The sequence below is a fragment of the Hyperolius riggenbachi genome, chromosome 2 (genome assembly GCF_040937935.1).
Source record: "Hyperolius riggenbachi isolate aHypRig1 chromosome 2, aHypRig1.pri, whole genome shotgun sequence".
NCBI classification, from domain to species: Eukaryota; Metazoa; Chordata; class Amphibia; order Anura; family Hyperoliidae; genus Hyperolius; species Hyperolius riggenbachi.
The window spans coordinates 380,277,285-380,298,205 of NC_090647.1; the positions used below are offsets into that span (position 1 = coordinate 380,277,285).

Sequence of the window (20,921 nt, forward strand, 5' to 3'; positions counted from 1 at the left end):
TGTACAGTATATATATATATATATATATATATATATATATATATATATATATATATATATATATATATATATATATATATATATATATATATATATATAGTCTTGTCACTAACTGTCCCTCAAAGGAGCTCACAATCTAATCCCTACTATTATCGTATGTCTATGTATGTATATTATGTAGTGTAAGAACTGTAATCTAGGGCCAATTTAGGAGTGAGCCAATTAACTTATCTGTATGTTTTTGGGATGTGGGAGGAAACCGGAGTACCCGGAGGAAACCCACGCAGACACGGGGAGAACATACAAACTCCTTGCAGATGGTACCCTGGCTGGGATTTGAACCAGGGACCCAGCGCTGCAAGGCGAGAGCGCTAACCACTACGCCACCGTGCTGCCCATGTAGGAATACTCTTTATCCACACACCTCACCCCCCCCCCCCGAGAAAAACAAAACACAAACCCCCCCACCCCCAGTTTCTTTCCCAACAACCTATTATACTTAGAATACACTATATACCCCTGTGTTAATATGCATGAGAGACAAAGATATGAGCACGCATATACACAGATATATATTTAATTCAAAGCCCATTTTATGAAAAAAATATTCTATACATATTTTTTTTTACATTTTTGTATAATAATTTTTTTATATATCTTGTCTGTCTGTAACAGTGATATGCTCCTATTTATTGCCTGAGGAAGTGGGACATACCTGCGAAACGCGTTGCACCTTATTCGGACTATGTACTGTAAATAAACTGATTTTTGCTTAAAACAGCAATTTTTTTGTGTCTGTTTTGGAGGGGCATGTCCACCGCTACCCACTTCATTTGATCCATTTTAAAGAAATATTGTTTTTACCCGGTTGGTGCCTCTGTACTACTTTTCTAGAGGAACAGGTTTCTTGTAAATGACTGCATAATTTCTCTCCGAGAAACTATACTTAAAGAGACCTTGCATCTCAAGTCTTTACTAGACTTTCGTACCTGAGGCCTAGAATTCAAGTATACTTACATTCTAACAGATCTGAGACACAGCTATTGCCACACAGGAAGAATCCCCGATCATTGCACCACTGACACATTGCTTGCATGCTCTGCTCCACAAGCCAGGAGACACAGGTAGTCCTGAGCAGCTCACTCTGCACACCATGTTGCAGGGGATGGGGGACACAGACAGCAGGTAGCCAGTAACAAAACCTGCTTCACCATCTGTTCTGCTCCACCGACTCGCATATAAGCCGAGGGGGTAACTTTTCAGCATATTTTTTGTGCTGAAAAATTACGTTATACATGAGTATATACAGTACATTGATCAGTGGTGCATTATAATGAAAGTAAAGCAGAAACCAAGCAACTTTCCCACACTATATAGTGAGTAAGCCACCCTTCCCCCATTACTAGCACCATTGTAAAAGTTCAGAAAAAAAAAAAAACACACACACACACATACTTGAAATACATGGGAAAATATCTGCTTCTTGAAGTATAACAACTTTAATGTAATTTCAAATACATGGACTTTTGCTTCATATCTGGACATTTTTTTTCAGTCTGTTAGTCAAGGACTCAACTTTATTATTCCTTTAGGCTGGTTTCACAGTGGGATGTTAAAGTCCCACATTACAGCAGCCAGTAACGCAGCCTAACTCACAGCACTGTAAAATCAATTGTGCTGTTCACAGTGCCCACGTTGCGTTACATAGTAACGCAGCACGTTTAAACAAAGTGCTGCATGCTGTACGTTATACTGGGCTAAGCAGCGTTAGACTGCTTGTACATGCTCAGTAATGTTGGAGGAGGAGGTCTCCCTTCCTCCTCCTCGAGGCCAGCCACATGGCTAATTAATATTCACTGCACTGCAGAGACTCGTGGTAGGACTGTAGTGTTGGGATCATGAACGAATCGTTCATTTGATCCGGATCTTTTTTGTGAGTCGAATCATCCGGATCATCACAATGAAAGATTCGGTTCACAGTGGATGTCTGTCTGGAAGAAACAGGAAAATACAGAATGCACAGTGCAGGGAAAGTCCTGCCCTGCTAGTCATTTCACCCAGTCTGCTTCCCTAGTAAAATGATTCAAATGATTCGGTTCAAAGATCCGGATCTTTTTAATGATCCGATTCAAATGATCCGAATCCTTACAAAGATCCGGACTTCCTATCACTAACCTGGAGCGGCTGCTTTGAGAGCTGCATAACGCAGCTCAATCTGACGTCCAACTTTAACACCACCATACGTTGCGTTAGGGGCACGTTATGCGACCATAACGTCCCCTAAAACACAACGTCTTGGTGTGTAAGTAGCCTTAATATACTGACTAAATTAAGTTCAGAGGTATTGGTTAGCCAATAGCCACCTACATGGACAGCAAAAAAAAAAATAAATAAAAAAAAACCCATAACATTTCCTATGCCAAGTCCAAATGTGCAATAAAGCAAAAATAACCCCCTTTTTGATAAGTCGGTGGTATAGTGTCTAAAAACAAGAGCCTAAAGGTGGACACTAATGAGCCAATCTTTTTCAACCAATCTTACCATTTATGTGTAATATAAGGGAAATGCCTAAATTATCCATCTAATATATTTACTCAATTTACCCTTATACTACATAGATTTGGTAAAATTGGATGAAAAAAAAGATTGGAACATTAGTGGCCACCATTATGGTACCCATGCACGGTCCAATAAAAACTGATTTTCCATTTTTTTTTTTTACGTAAACGATCAAATGAAAGTTGAAAAGAATCTGTCGATAAAAAAAAAAAAAAAAAAACTAACAATTATCCCGCTTTTTTCTATAAAAAAAAACAAACAAAAAAAACAAAACAAATCAGACATGTTGGAAAAATCTTTATATTCGATCTAACGGAATAATCGAATTAAATTAATTGAAAAAATGAAAAATTGTACCATGTATGGGCACCTTTAGTCAGATCAGGATACAGGACTCTTCCTTTCTGTCAGGAGGGAGTAAAATACCTGGCCTGTATGGCACGTGAAAAGTAATTTAATGCTAAAAAAAACTAGCAGAGAAGTAGAAGTGGCCTGGAACTGGGCAGCATGGCGGCCAAGTGGCTGGCATTGTCCATTCAGTGCTGTTTTTTTCCATTATCCTTCCAGCATTGTTTCTGTGGAGCTTTTGATTGTATTCTGACATTCCACCACCAATCTAACCCCAGATGATTCCCACAATGCAATGTGACAGCTAAACCAAATCTCCAGCACCACTGTCATCTGCTTCATGATACATGATACATAAACTCTACACTTCTAACATGACCATCTAATGATAAACATCCCCCCACACAATTAATCTTACTAATCTTAGCATCTAATCCCAACAGATACTCCTACTGTCTATATCAGTGTTCCCCAATGCTGTCCTTAAGGCCCATCAACATTGCATTTTTTGTGGCTGTAGTTAATCAACTAAAAAAAATAAAAAAAAAAAATAGCCAGAGCAGCATCCCAAAAACATAGATAAGTTAATTGGCCCCAAAATTGGCCCTAAACGACCGTACATACACTACACAATACATACACAGACATATGATTATGGTAGGGATTAGATTGTAAGCCCTCTCTAAAGGCTCATACACACATCAGACCATAGTCTTTGGAAAATGAAAGATCACAGATCAATTTTACCCCCTTCCATGTAGTATGAGAGCCATACCTACACAGTCTATTCTAGCACTCATATCAAACCAACCTTCCCCATACGAATTAATGGAAACCCATTCACAATCCAAAAACAGTTATAGTAAAACAGTATAAAAATTTACTTTCAATATAACTAACAGAATCATTGCCATGTGTTGGCTCCCCCCAACCTTTTTTTCTGTGTGGCTTTAACAAGGAACTTATCCAATGACTGTTACTTTTGAGGATTTCATGGAAATGTGACTTTGCACAGTCTCTGCACTCAGATTAAGTACAATCCTGCAGCACCAAAGAGAGAAGAACTATAGGCTCAGTTGTGATGACATGACGCATGTACCATATCCCTTACTTTTTTTGCTTGTATATCAAGTCAAAATTTCTCAAATATGTTTGCTTATATATTCCAAAGCGCTCATAAACCAAGTTACGCTCAATCCAAGGTTTTTACTGTATGCATTATCGGCTACTTTAAAAGAGAAAAGAAAATTCAGTTATACCTATACAGTTTATACATTTTGTGTTAGGACATGGCCCCAGGAATACCCAGTCAACAGTAAAAGTAATGCCATAGTTTTGCAGTGTAATTAGGGTTTATCACCCACAAGCCCTTATTCACATGTGAACAACATACCGTATATACGCCAACCTGCATATAAGCCAAGGTTCCACTTTTCTCTTAAAAACTAGGAAAAAGTGTACTCCTACGTTGGTACATGGTACCTCAGAGACTAGCCAAACTCAATCCAGATCTCTCGGGCGAATGCTTTCGAGGGTGCAAGGAGGCGGGCACTTTTGCTCACATATGGTGGACTTGCAGTAAAGCCCGGAGGATCTGGATAAGGGTTTGCACTTGGGCTTCGTCTCTAATCAATGCCCCGGTTCCCAGGAACCCTCTATACCTTACTTGGCTGTCCATATCCCAATCTTACCTCTGCCCAAATTGAACTCATCAGATACATATTTACCGCCACTAAAATCAAAATAGCAGCCGCCTGGAAATCCCAGTCCATATCATTTGATTCAATCAAAGGAAGGCTAGGGCATATCCTATTTTTTGAAAAATTAAGAGCCCGCATGAACGACAACATGAAAAAATTCCATAAAGTATGGGACCCTTTGATCACCTACCTGGTAAACTCAGACCACGATAGAATCATACGCGCCCATTGAGACCAGTAGCATTCTTTTATCTCTAAATCTGGCGGATACCCTCTGTAGAAGTTGTTGTTTGGGAGCGCCCTCCATCCCCGTGGTTTCTCTTTCTCTTTCTTCTTCTGTTTCCTTTCCTTTCTCTTTCTATTTATTCTAACCCTACACCTCTTCCTTCCTCTCTCCAGTTACTCTGTTCTTTCCTCTTCTTTCTTAACATTCTCTCCCATACAGCTTACCTCCTCAGATGAGCAGATAATAAGTACCCCTTATATCACGGCTCTGCTTCCAGTTAACAAACGTACCCCTCAATCCCTTGCTTAGTCTAGATCTCTAGTTGTGCTTCAACATATACGATTAAGTTACATAGGCCCCTAAGATGCATACGGTTAATAACACACCCTACCTCACTGGAGGAAGGGTAGCATTTACCGCTGACAATCAAGTGTTTAAAGGGACTCCGAGCAGTGCAGAAACTATGGAAAGATGCATATCATTTTAAAGCTCTCTTTCTCCTCTTTCCAATGATATATAAACCACCGCCCTGCGTCTTTTAGTTTTCGCTATTTTCGCGATTGAAATTGCCGCGGCCGCGATTTCAATCGCGAAAATAGAGAAAACTAAAAGGCGTAGGGCAACGATTTAGGTGTCGCCAGAAAGAGGAGAAAGAGAGCTTTAAAATGATATCCATCTTGCCATAGTTATATTGTATTACACAGGGCGACACTTTTCCCAGTGTCAGCAGCTCCATTCTGCTGAATGCAGCTGCTGACTTTGAGAAAAAGTCGCCCTGTGTAATACAAGTAACTATGGCAAGATGGATATCATTTTAAAGCTCTCTTTCTCCTCTTTCTGGCGACACCTAAATCGTTGCCCTACGCCTTTTAGTTTTCTCTATTTTCGCGATCGAAATCGCGGCCGCGGCAATTTCAATCGCGAAAATAGCGAAAACTAAAAGGCGTAGGGTGGCGGTTTATATTTCATTTTATATATCATTGGATAGAGGAGAAAGAGAGCTTTAAAATGATATGCATCTTTCCATAGTTTCTGCACTGCTCTGAGTCCCTTTAAGAGCAATCTCCATCCAGCCTGTTATGGGTTAGTGATTGGATGGACGATATGCTCTACCAAGATATTTTTTTGTCATATTCTCCTCTCTCTCTCACTCTTACATTTAACAATTTAACCCCTTGACTAAAGTATAATTATAAAGCGGTGATCACTCTCCTTGCTTATGTTAACTAAGGTCATCCTTTCACATGCCCCATGTTGAATATTGTAATCATTATGTTACACTGGTAGCTTTATGCCTATGATAATTCTGTTGTAAGATTGATGTTTTACTTGTATTTTTACATATTTCATGTCACACTAAATGCTGTACATTTACTACAATGAAAATCCAATAAAAACGATTGAAAAAAAAAAAAACAAACCTAGGAAAAAGTGATTGACTTGCATATAAGCAATATTGTCTTCAGTCAAGATTGTCTTCAGTCTGACTGAAGACAAAGTATAATTAAGTACCAGACCAGTATGTATTAACTATGATTATTGACTATACCAGGAGGGTCCACAAAATAAACAAAAATGTGCAATTACACACTTAAGTAATAAAAAAAAACCAAAAAAAAAAAAAAACCAGGCAATTCTCCTGTATCACCTACTAAAAACAGGGAAATAAAAGAAGACTTTAGCGCAGAAATGTGTGCAAAGAAGAGCAGAAGAGCCACCGGGACCCCCACTGTACCTGATATGGCCAGAGGGGAGTGGAACTTGCAGGGGCCACTGTATGTGTCAGTGTATCTACTAACCTGTTCTGTGCCCTTGGATGCCAGGAGAGTGCAGCAATACGATGCTGGTGGTGAGGGACAAAGGATCAGATCGGTTCCTGTTGCCTAACCTGCAGTGGAGCGGAAGGCCAGAGGGGAGCGGATTTTGTTGGGGCCCCTGTACAATGGATGACGGTGTCATCTCTAAATTGCCCTCTAGCAGTGCTGCTAGAGATGACACATGGCTAAAGAGGTCACTGATGTCAACACTGCACGTTACATCGTACCGCACACCCCGCTGGCCATCTGAACTTTCTCCATCAGATGCGCTCCCCTCTGGCCGTCCGAACTAACCTGCAAGGGAGCATGTTGCGACAGGGCAGGTGTCCACTGTACAGCGGCCCCACCGGCATCCATTGTACAGTGGCCCCTGCAAGATCCAGTCGCCTCCAGCCATCCGCTCTTCTGCAGGGCTGGCACCAGGAACTAATCTGATCCTCTCTCCCCCACAAGCCCGCTCAGCATTAGTGTCACCTGTCACACATCAAACTGGCGACTCGCGTATAAGCTGAGGAAGCAACTTTTTAGCACATTTTGTATGCTGATAAAGTCGGCTTAAATGGGAGTATATTTGGTAACTAGAATTCATGGTGGGTTTGTTTAGCAATACTAAATCAATTAATTTGAAAACATAGGTGTACTGAAAATAAGCACAAAACAATACATTACCGTATGTACAAAAATAAAAATGTATTGGAGAGTTTTCCTAAAAAGTAAACGAACCAAAAACTGAATTACAGACCCTGCTGGAATTCTTCTGTTTAAAGCTGCGTGGTCGGGACCATTCCAATTTGGAACATTAGCTTATAGTACTTGTCTCTATCTGAGAGAGACTGACAATCATTAGGGCCTAGTTTTCAGTCATCTTGGTGTGCACAGGGATCCCGAAGGTGCGCTGCAGGTGTATGTCTGATTAGTTTGCTGCGTGGCAGTACAGCCGGCTGTGTGATTTACCAACATGGTGTGTGATCTCATGCATTTAAAGGGGAACTGAAGAGAGAGGTATATGGAGGCTGTCATGTTTATTTCCTTTTAATCAATACCAGTTGCCTGGCAGCCCTGCTGGTCTATTTCTCTGCAGTAGTATCTGATTAAAACCAGAAACAAGCATGCAGCTAGTCTTGTCAGATCAGACTTATAAGTCTGAAGCACTGAAACACCTGATCTGCTGCATGCTTGTTCAGGGGCTATGGCTAATAGTATTAGAGGCAGAGGATCAGCAGGGCTGCCAGGCAACTGGTATTGTCTAAAAGGAAATAAACATGACAGCCTCCATATACCTCTCTCTTCAGTTCCCCTTTAAAGATTTTTTTTTTGTTTAAGTGGTAATTTTGCAATGATCAAAAAAGGTAATTTATTATGAATTCAAGCAAGATCTGGCATCCTTGGCCACTCTACCCTCTGGAGCTACTCTCCCCAGGCAGATTACCCTCCCCTTCTCATCAAGCAGGCCACAAAGTGTCCTCTCCACCAAGATTATTATGGAGAGTACCTCTGAATGGATGCAATAGTCCCACTTACCGTGTTTTGTCACCTGCTCAAACACACTCAATACTTACCATGCTTTCCAAATCTAACACTACTGATCACTGGTAATGTATTCTTAGTGGCCATGTTGGTCCTTTGGTACCCTGTTTTAGCAGGTAATGTCTGACCACCTTACACTGCTCCCGTAATCTCTCAAGCATGTGGGGGGAGGGGGGAGATCCACCTCACGCAGTCCACCTGAAGCTGGTGGGTTGCTAGACTGTGCTGGAGCTGCAATTCGGCCAGCAACCTATTGGCGATTGAGTGACATCCCAATGTGCCCACTGCACCAAGTCTTAACTCTGAACTGGTCCATATGAACTTCTGTATAATGAGTTGAGCATACATGCTAAGCAGGGTGTGTGGTTGTACATACCAGTATGGAGGCAGGCCAGGTCTAACACCATATTTCTTTCTTATAGATTTCAGGTGTTGGGGTGGTCAGCCACCTCTACAGTGGTATATGAAGGGCAATCAGGATTTCTGCTGCAGTGTGCTTCTCCTGTCTCCCACAAACTCACTGGCATATGTATAGTACCCAGTGGCGTACCTACCATAGGGCTCCAAGTGCTCAAATCACTGGGTGTTGCCATGGCTAGAGGCGCTGCTGTGGGGCTCAGCCACCGTGTTTCTGCCACCCAGGACCTTTTTTCATAGTTTGGGCTACATTCAGGAAAATAGCAGCAGGCAGTGTACTACTTCCTGCACTAGATGTAGCACCCCTCCCCCTTCCTGTCCTGTGGGCAATGCGTCTCCTCACTCTCTACACACAGCCTGCAGTGAGTGAATGTGCAGAGCTGCAAGGTGAGATTAGAGAATGATTCCTATGCTGCAGCTGGGACAGTAGCAGGCAGATGTGTCAGGATGTGTTTAGTGCTTCAGCGGTTGCCTATCATTAGTAGCCGTGTGCACTGGCTGCTGTAATATCAGAGAGATCAGGATAATTAATAGTCCAGGGCAGAGAAATTAATCAAGAATGCAGGGCCGTATGCTGTTGCATAAGCCAGTGATACAGGTGCTGACAGCAGACTTCTGTAGTGAGCAGAAAAGCAAGCTCTAGGCAATTTAGATTTTCTGACTGTCCAAAGAGGAGCGCTCAATCTAATCGTACCAAAGTCTTAGTCCTACCATATTATTATAGCACAGACATCTTCTGCAGCACTTTATAGAGTACAGAGTTTCATAACTTAGTTCCCTCCACATCCTGATGACTCCTTTCCCCCCCAAATTTGCAGCGACACGCTCGGCACCCCAACCAGTCAACCCTCAGCATCGGGTGTCAAATTCCCTAGGTACGCCACTGATGACAACATTGTCTGGCAAACGGAGCAATATCTTGATCCAAGACAAGAGGAGATAGTGGAAGGGTGCATGGCAGTTGGCAGATGCCACAGAGGGGTACACTGGGGAGCACAGTGCATGCAAAGGCAGCACAGATACAAGGACATAAACTGATTATAGAGGATTCAAAAAAGGAAGGGTACTGTAATAGGGCAATGCATGCGCAGAAGACCCATACTGAACTAGTTACCGGGGCGGATCGCGGCTGAACGGCAGACCGTGGGAGGACAGAGAGGGACTCAGATGTGCTTATGGGGCTGGAGGAAGCCCCAGCTAAGTAAAAAATCTTGCCTTTCAGCGTCTCTGGTACACTTTAAATCACCGACTTGATTCCTTGAAGGGAAGTCTTCTATTCAAAATTGACAAGTACACAAAACAGCACTACCACCTTAGAAAACAAGGTTGAAATACTAAAGGGAACAGAGAGGTGATCACAAGGATATAAAAATATAAATATTATTTGTTGTTGTTCAGTAATCTGCTGATTACCAAGACTGTGGCAAACAGTGCAGACTGCTCCTGGAGAGAAGATTGGAACGGACATGGTGCAGGGAGAGGTAAGCCAGCACAGAGTGCTGATGGGTGGAGTGCTGATGGGTGACCAAACACACACACCCCAGCAGAAAAAAACACACACACACACACACACACACACACACACACACACACACACACACACACACACACACACACTTTTAAGATGTGTGATTTGATGTGCCTGACTGCTTCCCTCCCGATGCAGTTCCCAGCTTCCCTGCCCTGCTTATTCTTACCTATGCATTTTTCCCCTTCTGTCCCATCTCCCTCCCATGATTCATTCAAGCAGCAGTAGTCACTCATCTGTCCCGTTGGCAGCGCTGGGGTCTAGTGTCGGCATTCTCCTGTGTAATAAGGTCTTCACATGATGATGTCATCAAGCCGGGCCCTTAAAGATAAAGATACAGAATAATGCCCACACTTAGACCCCAGCGCTGCCAAGGGGACAGATGAGTGACTGCCGCTGCTTCAATGATTCATGGGAGGGAGGGAGAGGACAGGAGAGAAACGCAGCACTGCATCTATCTGTTGCTAGCAGGAAATTCGGGGGAGGGGGGGGGGGGTGGATTTCTCATAGAGCAGTGGGGAAAGAACAGTTGCCAGGGTCTGGCAGTGCAGGGGCCCCTAGGAAGGACAGGGGAGCAGTGGATGAAGGCCGTCAGCCCCTCCCATGATTAACTAACGCCACAGCTCTAAATTTAAGACATGCATCAGTAAAAATTCTAAATTTACCAACATGCCACTGCTTGGACTTTGAAAAGGTTTCTCCTTAGCAGTGGCGTACCTAGGGAATTTGACACCCAGTGCTGAGGGTTGACAGGTTGGGTCGCTGCAAATTTTGGGGGGTTTTGGGGGAAAAGGAGTTGTCAGAATGTGGACGGAACTAACCGTTATTAAACTCTGTACTCTATACCAGTGCTGCAGAAGAGGTCAGTGCTATAATAATAATACATAATAATAATAATAATCCACAATAATAATATGCTAGGACATTATACTGACGATGGTAAAATTAGATTGTGAGCTCCTCTAAGGCATACGAGAGATAAACGGAGCTGGAGAGCAGGATTCAGCCAGTATATGGCTGATCCTGCTGCCGCATGCAGTTGTGTTTGAGGCAGCCTAAGAGGAAGAATGAATGCTCTCCAAGCTTCTGCTGTGAACATGTGGTAATGCAGGTGGGATAAAAAATTAAAAAAAAAACAAACACAAGAAACATTAAAATTTTCTAAAAACGCCTTTGCATATGTAACACAATTAACTCTTAAAGTGGACCCAAATTAAAATACAAGATTTCAGAAATAAAATCTAATTTTCTTAATTATAATAATAAATAGCAGCCTTTTTCAGCTGCATGATGACAAATATAAAATATTTTACATTTATTGGAGGAACCCATCCCTTCCTTTCATAATGCCGGGACAGAATCCGGCAGACTGGTGGAATAGCTGGTGTCCGGCAAAGGAGGAATTGCTAATGGCTGCCACCTCTATAACCCTAGTTATGGAAAGAGAAGGGTGAAAAGCATGCACTGAAATGCTCATAGGCTTGAAGGAGTGTTTGTTTATCTTTGTATGTGTCAGAGTGGTGCAACTAAATATTTTGAATTAAAAAAAATGTTTGGTTTGGGTCCGCTTTAAGTTGAATTCCCCGATATACCATTGGTTACAGCATATCAAATCCAGGTATCCTCAAAGTGTAGCACCTTAATAAAGGTTTTGTCTTTGCAGAATACTTACACTAGCAGAGAATTGAAGCACAGGGCGGACACGAGGACCAGGCCGAGCTTTAAGTGTGGCTGTCCCAGAGTCATCTAGGAATGAAAACGAATTGTGCACCTCATCTGCAATTACAAGAAATATCACTGGATTCAGAACACTAAAAACACACATTTTTAAATTGGCTGTTTTTTGAAGAAAAGGTGCGTTTATTCATCTAGAACCTAGGTTCTCAACGTGATGGTACGCGTACCCTAGAGGGTACTTCTGATTGTTCCAGGGGGTACTCGGGCGTGATATACCTAACCAAGAACAAACATTTAGAGTTTTAGAAAATGATAAATCTTATTTAAACACCGCTAATTTAGTATTTTAGCTAATTAAAAGCAATAGTAAATGCTTGGAAATTGTTTAGAACCAATTACCATGTACTACGATTAAATATATATTTGTCAAGGGGTACTTGTGATAATGTTTACTATGCTGGGGGTACTTGGTGAGTACACGGTTTTAAAAGGGGTACATACCAATAAAATGTTGAGAAACACTGATCTAGAACACACTGCATGGTAATTATGAACCACCAATTCAAGACACAAACCACATAGCTACCGAAGCGTATTCCATTTTTTAAAGTTTTTAGCTTAGTGGTTCTGTAAAATCAAGGAGGATTTGCACTAGCAACCACAAAATCTGACAGTGCATGCAAAACTATTTCAATATTGAGTGTTAAAGCAGTACTACTTTTTTAAAACCACCACCCCTACTCCCCTCCGCCCCCCCCCCCTCCCCCCCTAAAAAAAACAAAAAACATTGCATCACATTCAGGGGTTGATGCATCTAACATCGGCGGTAATACTGTGGTGCACACAACGGTGTTCGATGCATTAACCACTTAGTGTCAAATACTGTTAATTCTGTAACCTGCATAATTACTCTCTGGGGTTTCTGAAAAAGTAACTAGCCTTTTGCCAGCCATTTTTTGTGTGCACTGCCGCATTTAGTCAGATACTTGAAAGTTGAAAGCGGTGGGCACATCCAGCATAAAAAAGCCTTTATTGGAAAAAGTATTTTAAAAAATTGTATACAAAAAATACAACAGCCACAGTTGCTAGGAGAACGAGAGGGGGACAAGCATGCACAAAAAAGTCGACAGCTGTTTCGCACTCCTCTAATGAGCGCTTCCTCAGGACCATTTCGCACTCCTCTAATGAGCGCTTCCTCAGGACCAGGTCCTGAGGAAGCGCTCATTAGAGGAGTGCGAAACAGCTGTCGACTTTTTTGTGCATGCTTCTCCCCCTCTCGTTCTCCTAGCAACAGTGGCTGTTGTATTTTTTGTATACAATTTTTAAAAATACTTTTTCCAATAAAGGCTTTATGCTGGATGTGCCCACCGCTTTCAACTTTCAAGTATCTGGCTGAGTGGAACTGTCATTTGGTCTGGGGCACTACGGAGAGGCCCAGCGAAGTAGCCCTGTGCACCTGATTTTCTCTATACATATACTGCCATATTTAGTGCCCCCAGCCTACCAGTGTGCCTCCCACAGCCTAATATGGAGCAGCACAGGGGGCTTGATATGTACATTATATGGACGTAGGATCGGCTCTACTCTTTGCATGGTATAGTCGGCTGCAGCAACCCTGCCATGAATCATACACGAGAACTCATTCATGGCTGCTAAAAGGCTAGGGAGGAGCAAGTCTGATATCACTGCAAATTGGGCCTCTTGTTCACCGAAGTTTCCAGTGAGACAGGCCATGTGATACACAATGTGGTCACTTTCTTGCTGAACAATCACAGGCAAAAAACTTGGGGCAGTGACAGTGGCAAAATTTCTCAAGGAAGCTCGGAATGGGCGTCTGCTGAGCAAATCATTTGCTCCCAGGATGCACAGCAAGCTCCAGCAGTCAATGAGAACAGGCATATATAAAGGGGGGGTGGAAGGAGTGTTTTTCACAACATCTGGCGCTGTCTGTTTGATAGGAGCTAGAGAGACAGGGAGAGGCATGCATGCTTCAGGAAAAGATAGCTGGTAGTTAGGTCTGTTTACTAACCTGCAACTGTTTAGGGTTAGCTAGAACTCCGTGCACTTTGGAGGACTGCAGGTACCTTCCTGTAACTTGCAACAGCTTGTTTACTAGTTGTACACTGCCATTACTAAAGTTTCTTAGCCATCAGATGTACCTTCATACTGTAAAAAGTTACAGTTTTCCAAATGTCACCTGGATTGGGGATCTTTCAAAACCCTCAAGTCTAATACACACACACTTTGTCATTATTAAATGGCCAGTTACTGTTTGTGCGGCAGTCCTGGAAACCAGCACTATACACTGCACTACAAAAGCACAGCAGAATGTGTTGGTCTAAAGGAAAGAGATGTGGGACAAAGTACTCTGTTATCAATCCACCACGACAGATTAGACAGTGCTCTGAGTGAGGCAGCTGCTTATGCTGGGAACACAATGCAAGTTCTAGCCCGATCAACAGGAATAAGGCTATAATTTCTGACATGTCTGATCCATTTCCGATAGAGACAGTGAGCAATTTTGCAAAGTTATCAGAAACATTAGCTCTATCAATTTAGAGCAGTTTGGACATGTACACATGGTACAACTTCCTGTCCGATCACCCATCAATCGGACGGGAAATTGCATAGGTGTTCCCATTAGGCCAGAAACCCACTAGGAATGATTTCTAATCGCTAGTGATTTGAAAAAAGCTCTTGCTAGTGCAATGCTATGGGGGATTTTTATACAATCACATCGCTCAAGTGGGATCACACCCATAGCATAAAATAGCATAGCAAGAGTTTTTTAAATTGCAAAACGCTCAGAAAATCGCTCCTAGTGGGTTTATGGCTTTACACTAGATTGTCACAGGAGACAGCCTAAGATAATGGTTTCAACTGATGTTAATCTAGCACCTTAACACTTTTGCATAGGAGGCTGGAGGAGGTGACTTCACCGCCCGTCAGCGGCTTCCCTTATGGCGGTTTTGATAAATTGAAAGTATAACTTAACATGGAGAATTTGGTCAATAAATGTGAAGATCACAATTACAAAATAAATAAAATACTGATGAATTTTACTTTATTGAATAAAGAAGTTGGAAGATATTTATTAACCACTTCCCGACCGCCCACTACACAGGGGCGGCGGGGAAGTGGAGCCCTGTAGGACGGCCTCACCCACAGAGGCGGCAGTCCATTTAAGGGCATGGGCGGAGCGATCGCGTCATCCGTGACGCGATCCTCCGCCCGGGATCGAAGCACGGGCATTTTGTCTCCGCTCGCCGGCCACTTAGCAGAGCCGGCGAGCGGAGGAATCCGCAGGATCAGCCAATCCCTGAGTATAAGGCACTTTGTTAGGTAAACAAAGTGCCTTATACGTGCTTCCTCCTCGCCTCGTGGTCTCATTGTTCCAGAGACCACCAGCGAGGAGGAAGCACTTGTAAGTCTCACTGCACGCAGCTTGATTTTGCCCACAGCCTCCCTGATCACCCACCCCAGGCCTCATACCCCCCCTGATCACCCCAGCAGACCCCTGCCCAGCACCCTTGCACCCCTGCAAAACCCCCACCCCCCCCACCTGCCACTAACTAGCGACGCTGCCCCTTAGTTTAGGTCCCTAACTGCCTCCTAGTCACCCCTGATCCCCCCTCCCTACCTTTAGATCACCCCCACACCCCATCCCAGACTACCCCCCTGTATACTGTATACATTTGTATACAGCTACATTACCCTCTGATCCCCCTCTGATCACCTGTCTATCACCTGTCCATCAGCCCTCAGCACCCCCACCCATCAGAGCAGACCCTAACTGCCCCGCGGGGGTAACCGATCACCTGCCCAGGCCCTCGATTGCCCTCGTACCCCCCTTCTGATTACATCCCCTGCTGTTTGTTTACATCTGTCCTCCCCAGCAATCACTAACTGATCTTTGATCAGTAACCCCCTGTGTCTGCCTCTCATCAGATCAGGACTCAGTCTGCCCCGTGCAGGCTCCTGATCAACCCCCCATCCCCTCAAATCGCCCTCAGACCCCCCCCCTAATCACCGTCCAAGTGCATTGTATTTGACTGTGCTGCGCTTGTATTCGATTGTGCTGCGCTTGTATTCAATTGTGGTGTAATTGTATTTGATTGTCCCGTGATCGGCTTCGATTGCCCCGTGATTGTTTGATTGCCTGAGACCCCACTTCCCGCCACACCCAACCCCACCCTCCCCCCCACCACACCCAACCCCACCCCACCCCCTCCCCCCCACCACCACCTCCAACCACCACCTTCCGAGTGCATCAGATTTGCTTGTGCTGTGATTGGAGTCGATTGTGCTGTAATTGTATTTGATTGTCCTGTGATCGACTTCGATTGCCCCGTGATTGTTTGATTGCCTGAGACCCCACTTCCCGCCACACCCAATCCCACCCTCCCCCATCACCTTCCGAGTGCATCAGATTTGATTGGGCTGTGATTGGAGTCGATTGTGCTGTAATTGTATTTGATTGTCCCGTGATCGACTTCGATTGCCCCGTGATTGTTTGATTGCCTGAGACCCCACTTCCCGCCACACCCAATCCCACCCTCCCCCATCACCTTCCGAGTGCATCAGATTTGATTGGGCTGTGATTGGAGTCGATTGTGCTGTAATTGTATTTGATTGTCCCGTGATCGGCTTCGATTGCCCCGTGATTGTTTGATTGCCTGAGACCCCACTTCCCGCCACACCCAACCCCACCCTCCCCCCCACCACACCCAACCCCACCCCCCCACCACCTCCAACCACCACCTTCCGAGTGCATCAGATTTGCTTGTGCTGTGATTGGAGTCGATTGTGCTGTAATTGTATTTGATTGTCCCGTGATCGGCTTCGATTGCCCCGTGATTGTTTGATTGCCTGAGACCCCACTTCCCGCCACACCCAATCCCACCCTCCCCCCATCACCTTCCGAGTGCATCAGATCTGCTTGTGCTGTGATTGGAGTCGATTGTGCTGTAATTGGATTTGATTGTCCCGTGATTGTTTGATTGCCTCTGAGACCCCACTTCCCACCAACCCCAATACCTCTCAAATACTCCCTTTTTGCTAGGTAGGTGCTCTTTTTTTCTGGGTAGTCTCGGAGGAAAACCCCATAAATTTAGCAATCCAAAATGGCAAGAAGGGGGCTTTCCGATGACGAGGTATACAGGTACATGGACCAGTCGGATGAGTTCTTTTGGGAAGAATCATCCGTCGAATCTTCCGGGTCCGATTTTGAACCTGTAGAAAGCAGTGGTTCCCTGACCGATAGTGATGACGAGGCTATGGTCCCGGCTAGAGCCAGGCGTACCAGACCCCAAGTCGTTAGACCGCAGGTGGCGCAGGATCCGCCTCAAGGGCAGCAGGGTGGTGCTAGCGCTGTTGATAGTTTTCTTGGTGAGGCAGGCACCAGCAGCGCAGCATCTCCTGGACTTAGTGCCAGTGCTTCCGTAGACCCTGACGAAGTGGTGAGCGTCAGCATGGAAGTTGAAACTGGTACGGTGGCAAGTGCAGTAGTACCCCCGTCGCAGCCACCAACAAGAAGACGGGCCCGTAGTACCCATAGACTCCCAGAGGTGCTGGCACAACCAGATTGGCAATCCCCTGATTCCGCCGCACCCGTAGTGCCCCCTTTCACCGCCCAGTCTGGAGTCCAGGTGGCGACAGCTCATCTAGGAACGGCCCTAGACTTTTTGCAGCTGTTCATCACCCAGGTTCTCTTGGACTTAATTGTGGTTGAGACCAACCGTAAAGCCACACAATTCATCACCGAGCACCCGGAGAGCATGTATGCCCAGCCTTTCGGGTGGAAACCAGTCCAAGTTTCCGACATTAAAATCTTTTTGGCCCTTATCCTTCACTTGGGACTAATGAAACAGAATGTACTGCGGTCGTATTGGTCTACGAACCCAGTAAATCATGTTCCCTTGTACCCTGCTGCCATGTCCAGGACACGATTTGAGTCCATCCTGCGCTTCCTGCACTTCAACGACGACAAAACCTGTCATGAAAAGGGCCACCCTGCTTATGACCGGCTCCACAAAATTCGGCCCCTCATAGACCACCTGTCATCAACATTTGCAGATGCTTATATCCCTGAACAGAACATCTGCGTAGACGAGTCCCTCTTACGCTTTACCGGGCGCCTTGGCATCAAACAGTACATCCCAAGCAAGCGCGCCCGGTATGGGGTGAAACTGTATAAGCTCTGTGAAAGGGCCACAGGCTATACATGTCGTTTTAGGGTCTATGAGGGAAAAGACTCAAAATTGGAGCCGGTCGGATGCCCTGACTACCTGGGGAGCAGTGGAAAGGTTGTGTGGGACTTGGTGTCACCCTTGTTCCAGAAGGGGTACCATCTTTTTGTGGACAATTATTACACAAGTGTGGCCCTCTTTCAGCACTTAAAGTTAGAAGGAATCCGATGCTGTGGCACTGCGCGGCCTAGTCGCCAGGGCTTCCCCCAACGGCTCGTTACCACCAGACTTTTACGGGGGCAAAGGGTCGCCTTGCGTACTGAAGACCTGCTCGCGGTGAAATGGAGGGACAAGAGGGACGTTTACTTTCTGTCCACCATTCACACAGACACGACAGTCCAAATTCAACGGGCAACTGCGGTCATTGAAAAGCCCCTTGTCGTCCACGAATATAATGTCAACATGGGAGGGGTGGACTTCAATGACCAGAGGTTAGCGCCCTATTTAGTTACCCGGAAAACAAGACGCTGGTATAAGAAAGTGTCTTTTTATCTGATTCAATTGGCAGTTTACAACAGCTTTGTTCTCTACAGTAAGGCTGGGAGAACTGGATCTTTCCTCCAATTTCAGGAAGAGATCATTATGGACATCCTGTATCCAGGAGGTGCCAGGCCCCCCCCCCCAGATGCAACTAGCCGACTGCATGGAAGGCATTACGCCTATCAGCTTCCGTGTGCCCCAGGTCAACGCATCCGAAGAAAATGTTGCCGTGTCTGCAGCAGGGCTGGAACAAGGAGTGACACCGTTTATTATTGTCCCCGCTGTCCTGACCAGCCTGGTCTATGCGTAGGGCCGTGTTTTGAGAGGTACCACGAGCAGGTACACTATTAGAACCTAGGGAACTCCAGACACAGGAGTAGGCACACACTCAGTGGTCTTTCGCACATTGTCGCAGGGAGAGGAGAGGTAAGCTTGAAGACCAAACGGGTAAGCATAAAAATGGGAAGAAGGATCGGTTTCCATGCTTGATATTGCTGATCTGTCCTGGGTTGGCGATATAAGACGGCATGTTTGAATTTCCCTTGAGTGTGGACACCCCCGGTTTATATGTGATTTGGGCCTATGATGATGCTTTAATGCCACACAGAGTCATCTCTATTGGCAGGCATATTGCTGTATCCTACAGGCATAATGCTGTATACTAAAGTTCTGAGGCCCAGTCACATAAGTTGGTGGCTCACCCTGAGTGCAGGGTGGCACGGGGTGTCTCTCTCCTGAGGTTATCACTGCCATTGATGTGGAGGAAGATCTGCCATTGATGTGGAGCAAGGTATGTTTGCCGTTCATTTTTCCTTTCAGCCCAGAGTGCATTACTTGTATACCCAATATAAGGAGTATAGCAGAAACTCCTAATACTGGCCATACATGTAATGATTGCAGAGACCCTAAAATGCCAGGACAGACTCCACAAATGACCCCATTTTGGAAAGAGGACACCCTAAAGTATTATGTGAGGTGCACGGTGAGTTCATAAAAGATTTTAGTTTTTGTCACAAGTTAGCAGAATTTTTTTTTTTATTTTTTTTTAACAGTGTCATTTTCCGTTAACTTGTGACAAAAAATAAAATTTTCAATGACCTCACCATTCCCCTCATGGAATACCTTGTTGTGTATTCTTTCCAAAATGGAGTCATTTGTGGGGTTTGTTAACTGTCCTGGCAAGTGGGCGGGGTGCTAAATTTTGAGCACCCCTGTAAAGCCTAAAGGTACTTATTGGACTCTGGACCCCTTAGCGCAGTTAGGGTGCAAAAAGGTGCCACACATGTGGTATCGCCGTACTCGGGAGAAGTAGTACAATGTGTTTTGGGGTGTATTTTTACACATACCCATGCTGGGTGGGAGAAATACCTCTGCAAATGACAATCTTTTGATTTTTTTACACACAATTGTCCATTTACAGAGTTATTTCTCCCACCCAGCATGGGTATGTGTAAAAATACACCCCAAAACACATTGTACTACTTCTCCCGAGTACGGCGATACCACATGTGTGGCACTTTTTTGCACCCTAACTGCGCTAAAGGGCCCAAAGTCCAATGAGTACCTTTAGGATTTCACAGGTCATTTTGCGGAATTTGATTTCCAGACTCCTCCTCACGGTTTAGGGCCCCTAAAATGCTAGGGCAGTATAGGAACCCCACAAATGACCCCATTTTAGAAAGAAGACACCCCAAGGTATTCCGTTAGGAGTATGGTGAGTTCATAGAAGATTTTATTTTTTGTCACAAGTTAGCGGAAAATGACACTTTGTGAAAAAAACAATACAAATCAATTTTCCGCTAACTTTTGACAAAAAATAAAATCTTCTATGAACTCACCATACTCCTAACGGAATACCTTGGGGTGTCTTCTTTCTAAAATGGGGTCATTTGTGGGGTTCCTATACTGCCCTGGCATTTTAGGGGCCCTAAACCGTGAGGAGTAGTCTGGAAATCAAATTCCGCAAAATGACCTGTGAAAGCCTAAAGGTGCTCATTGGACTTTGGGCCCTTTAGCGCAGTTAGGGTGCAAAAAAGTGCCACACATGTGGTATTGCCGTACTCGGGAGAAGTAGTACAATGTGTTTTGGGGTGTATTTTTACACATACCCATGCTGGGTGGGAGAAATACCTCTGCAAATGACAATCTTTTGATTTTTTTACACACAATTGTCCATTTACAGAGTTATTTCTCCCACCCAGCATGGGTATGTGTAAAAATACACCCCAAAACACATTGTACTACTTCTCCCGAGTACGGCGATACCACATGTGTGGCACTTTTTTGCACCCTAACTGCGCTAAAGGGCCCAAAGTCCAATGAGTACCTTTAGGATTTCACAGGTCATTTTGCGGAATTTGATTTCCAGACTCCTCCTCACGGTTTAGGGCCCCT

At 44.5% G+C, this 20,921-nt stretch overlaps 1 protein-coding gene across 3 annotated transcripts in view; it reads right to left on the bottom strand.

The window, feature by feature from the left end:
- The window catches only part of LOC137546839 (uncharacterized protein C6orf132 homolog), a 165,789-nt gene that overhangs the window by 59,381 nt on the left and 85,487 nt on the right, over window positions 1–20,921 (bottom strand). For 2 of the 3 annotated variants that reach the window (XM_068269748.1, XM_068269749.1), the window contains exon 2: window positions 11,795–11,898. The exons of the other annotated variant lie outside the window; for it this stretch is intronic. In XM_068269748.1, coding sequence (XP_068125849.1) covers window positions 11,795–11,898 — 104 coding nt within the window. The remainder of the gene's footprint in view (window positions 1–11,794; window positions 11,899–20,921) is intronic. 3 annotated transcript variants of the gene reach the window in all.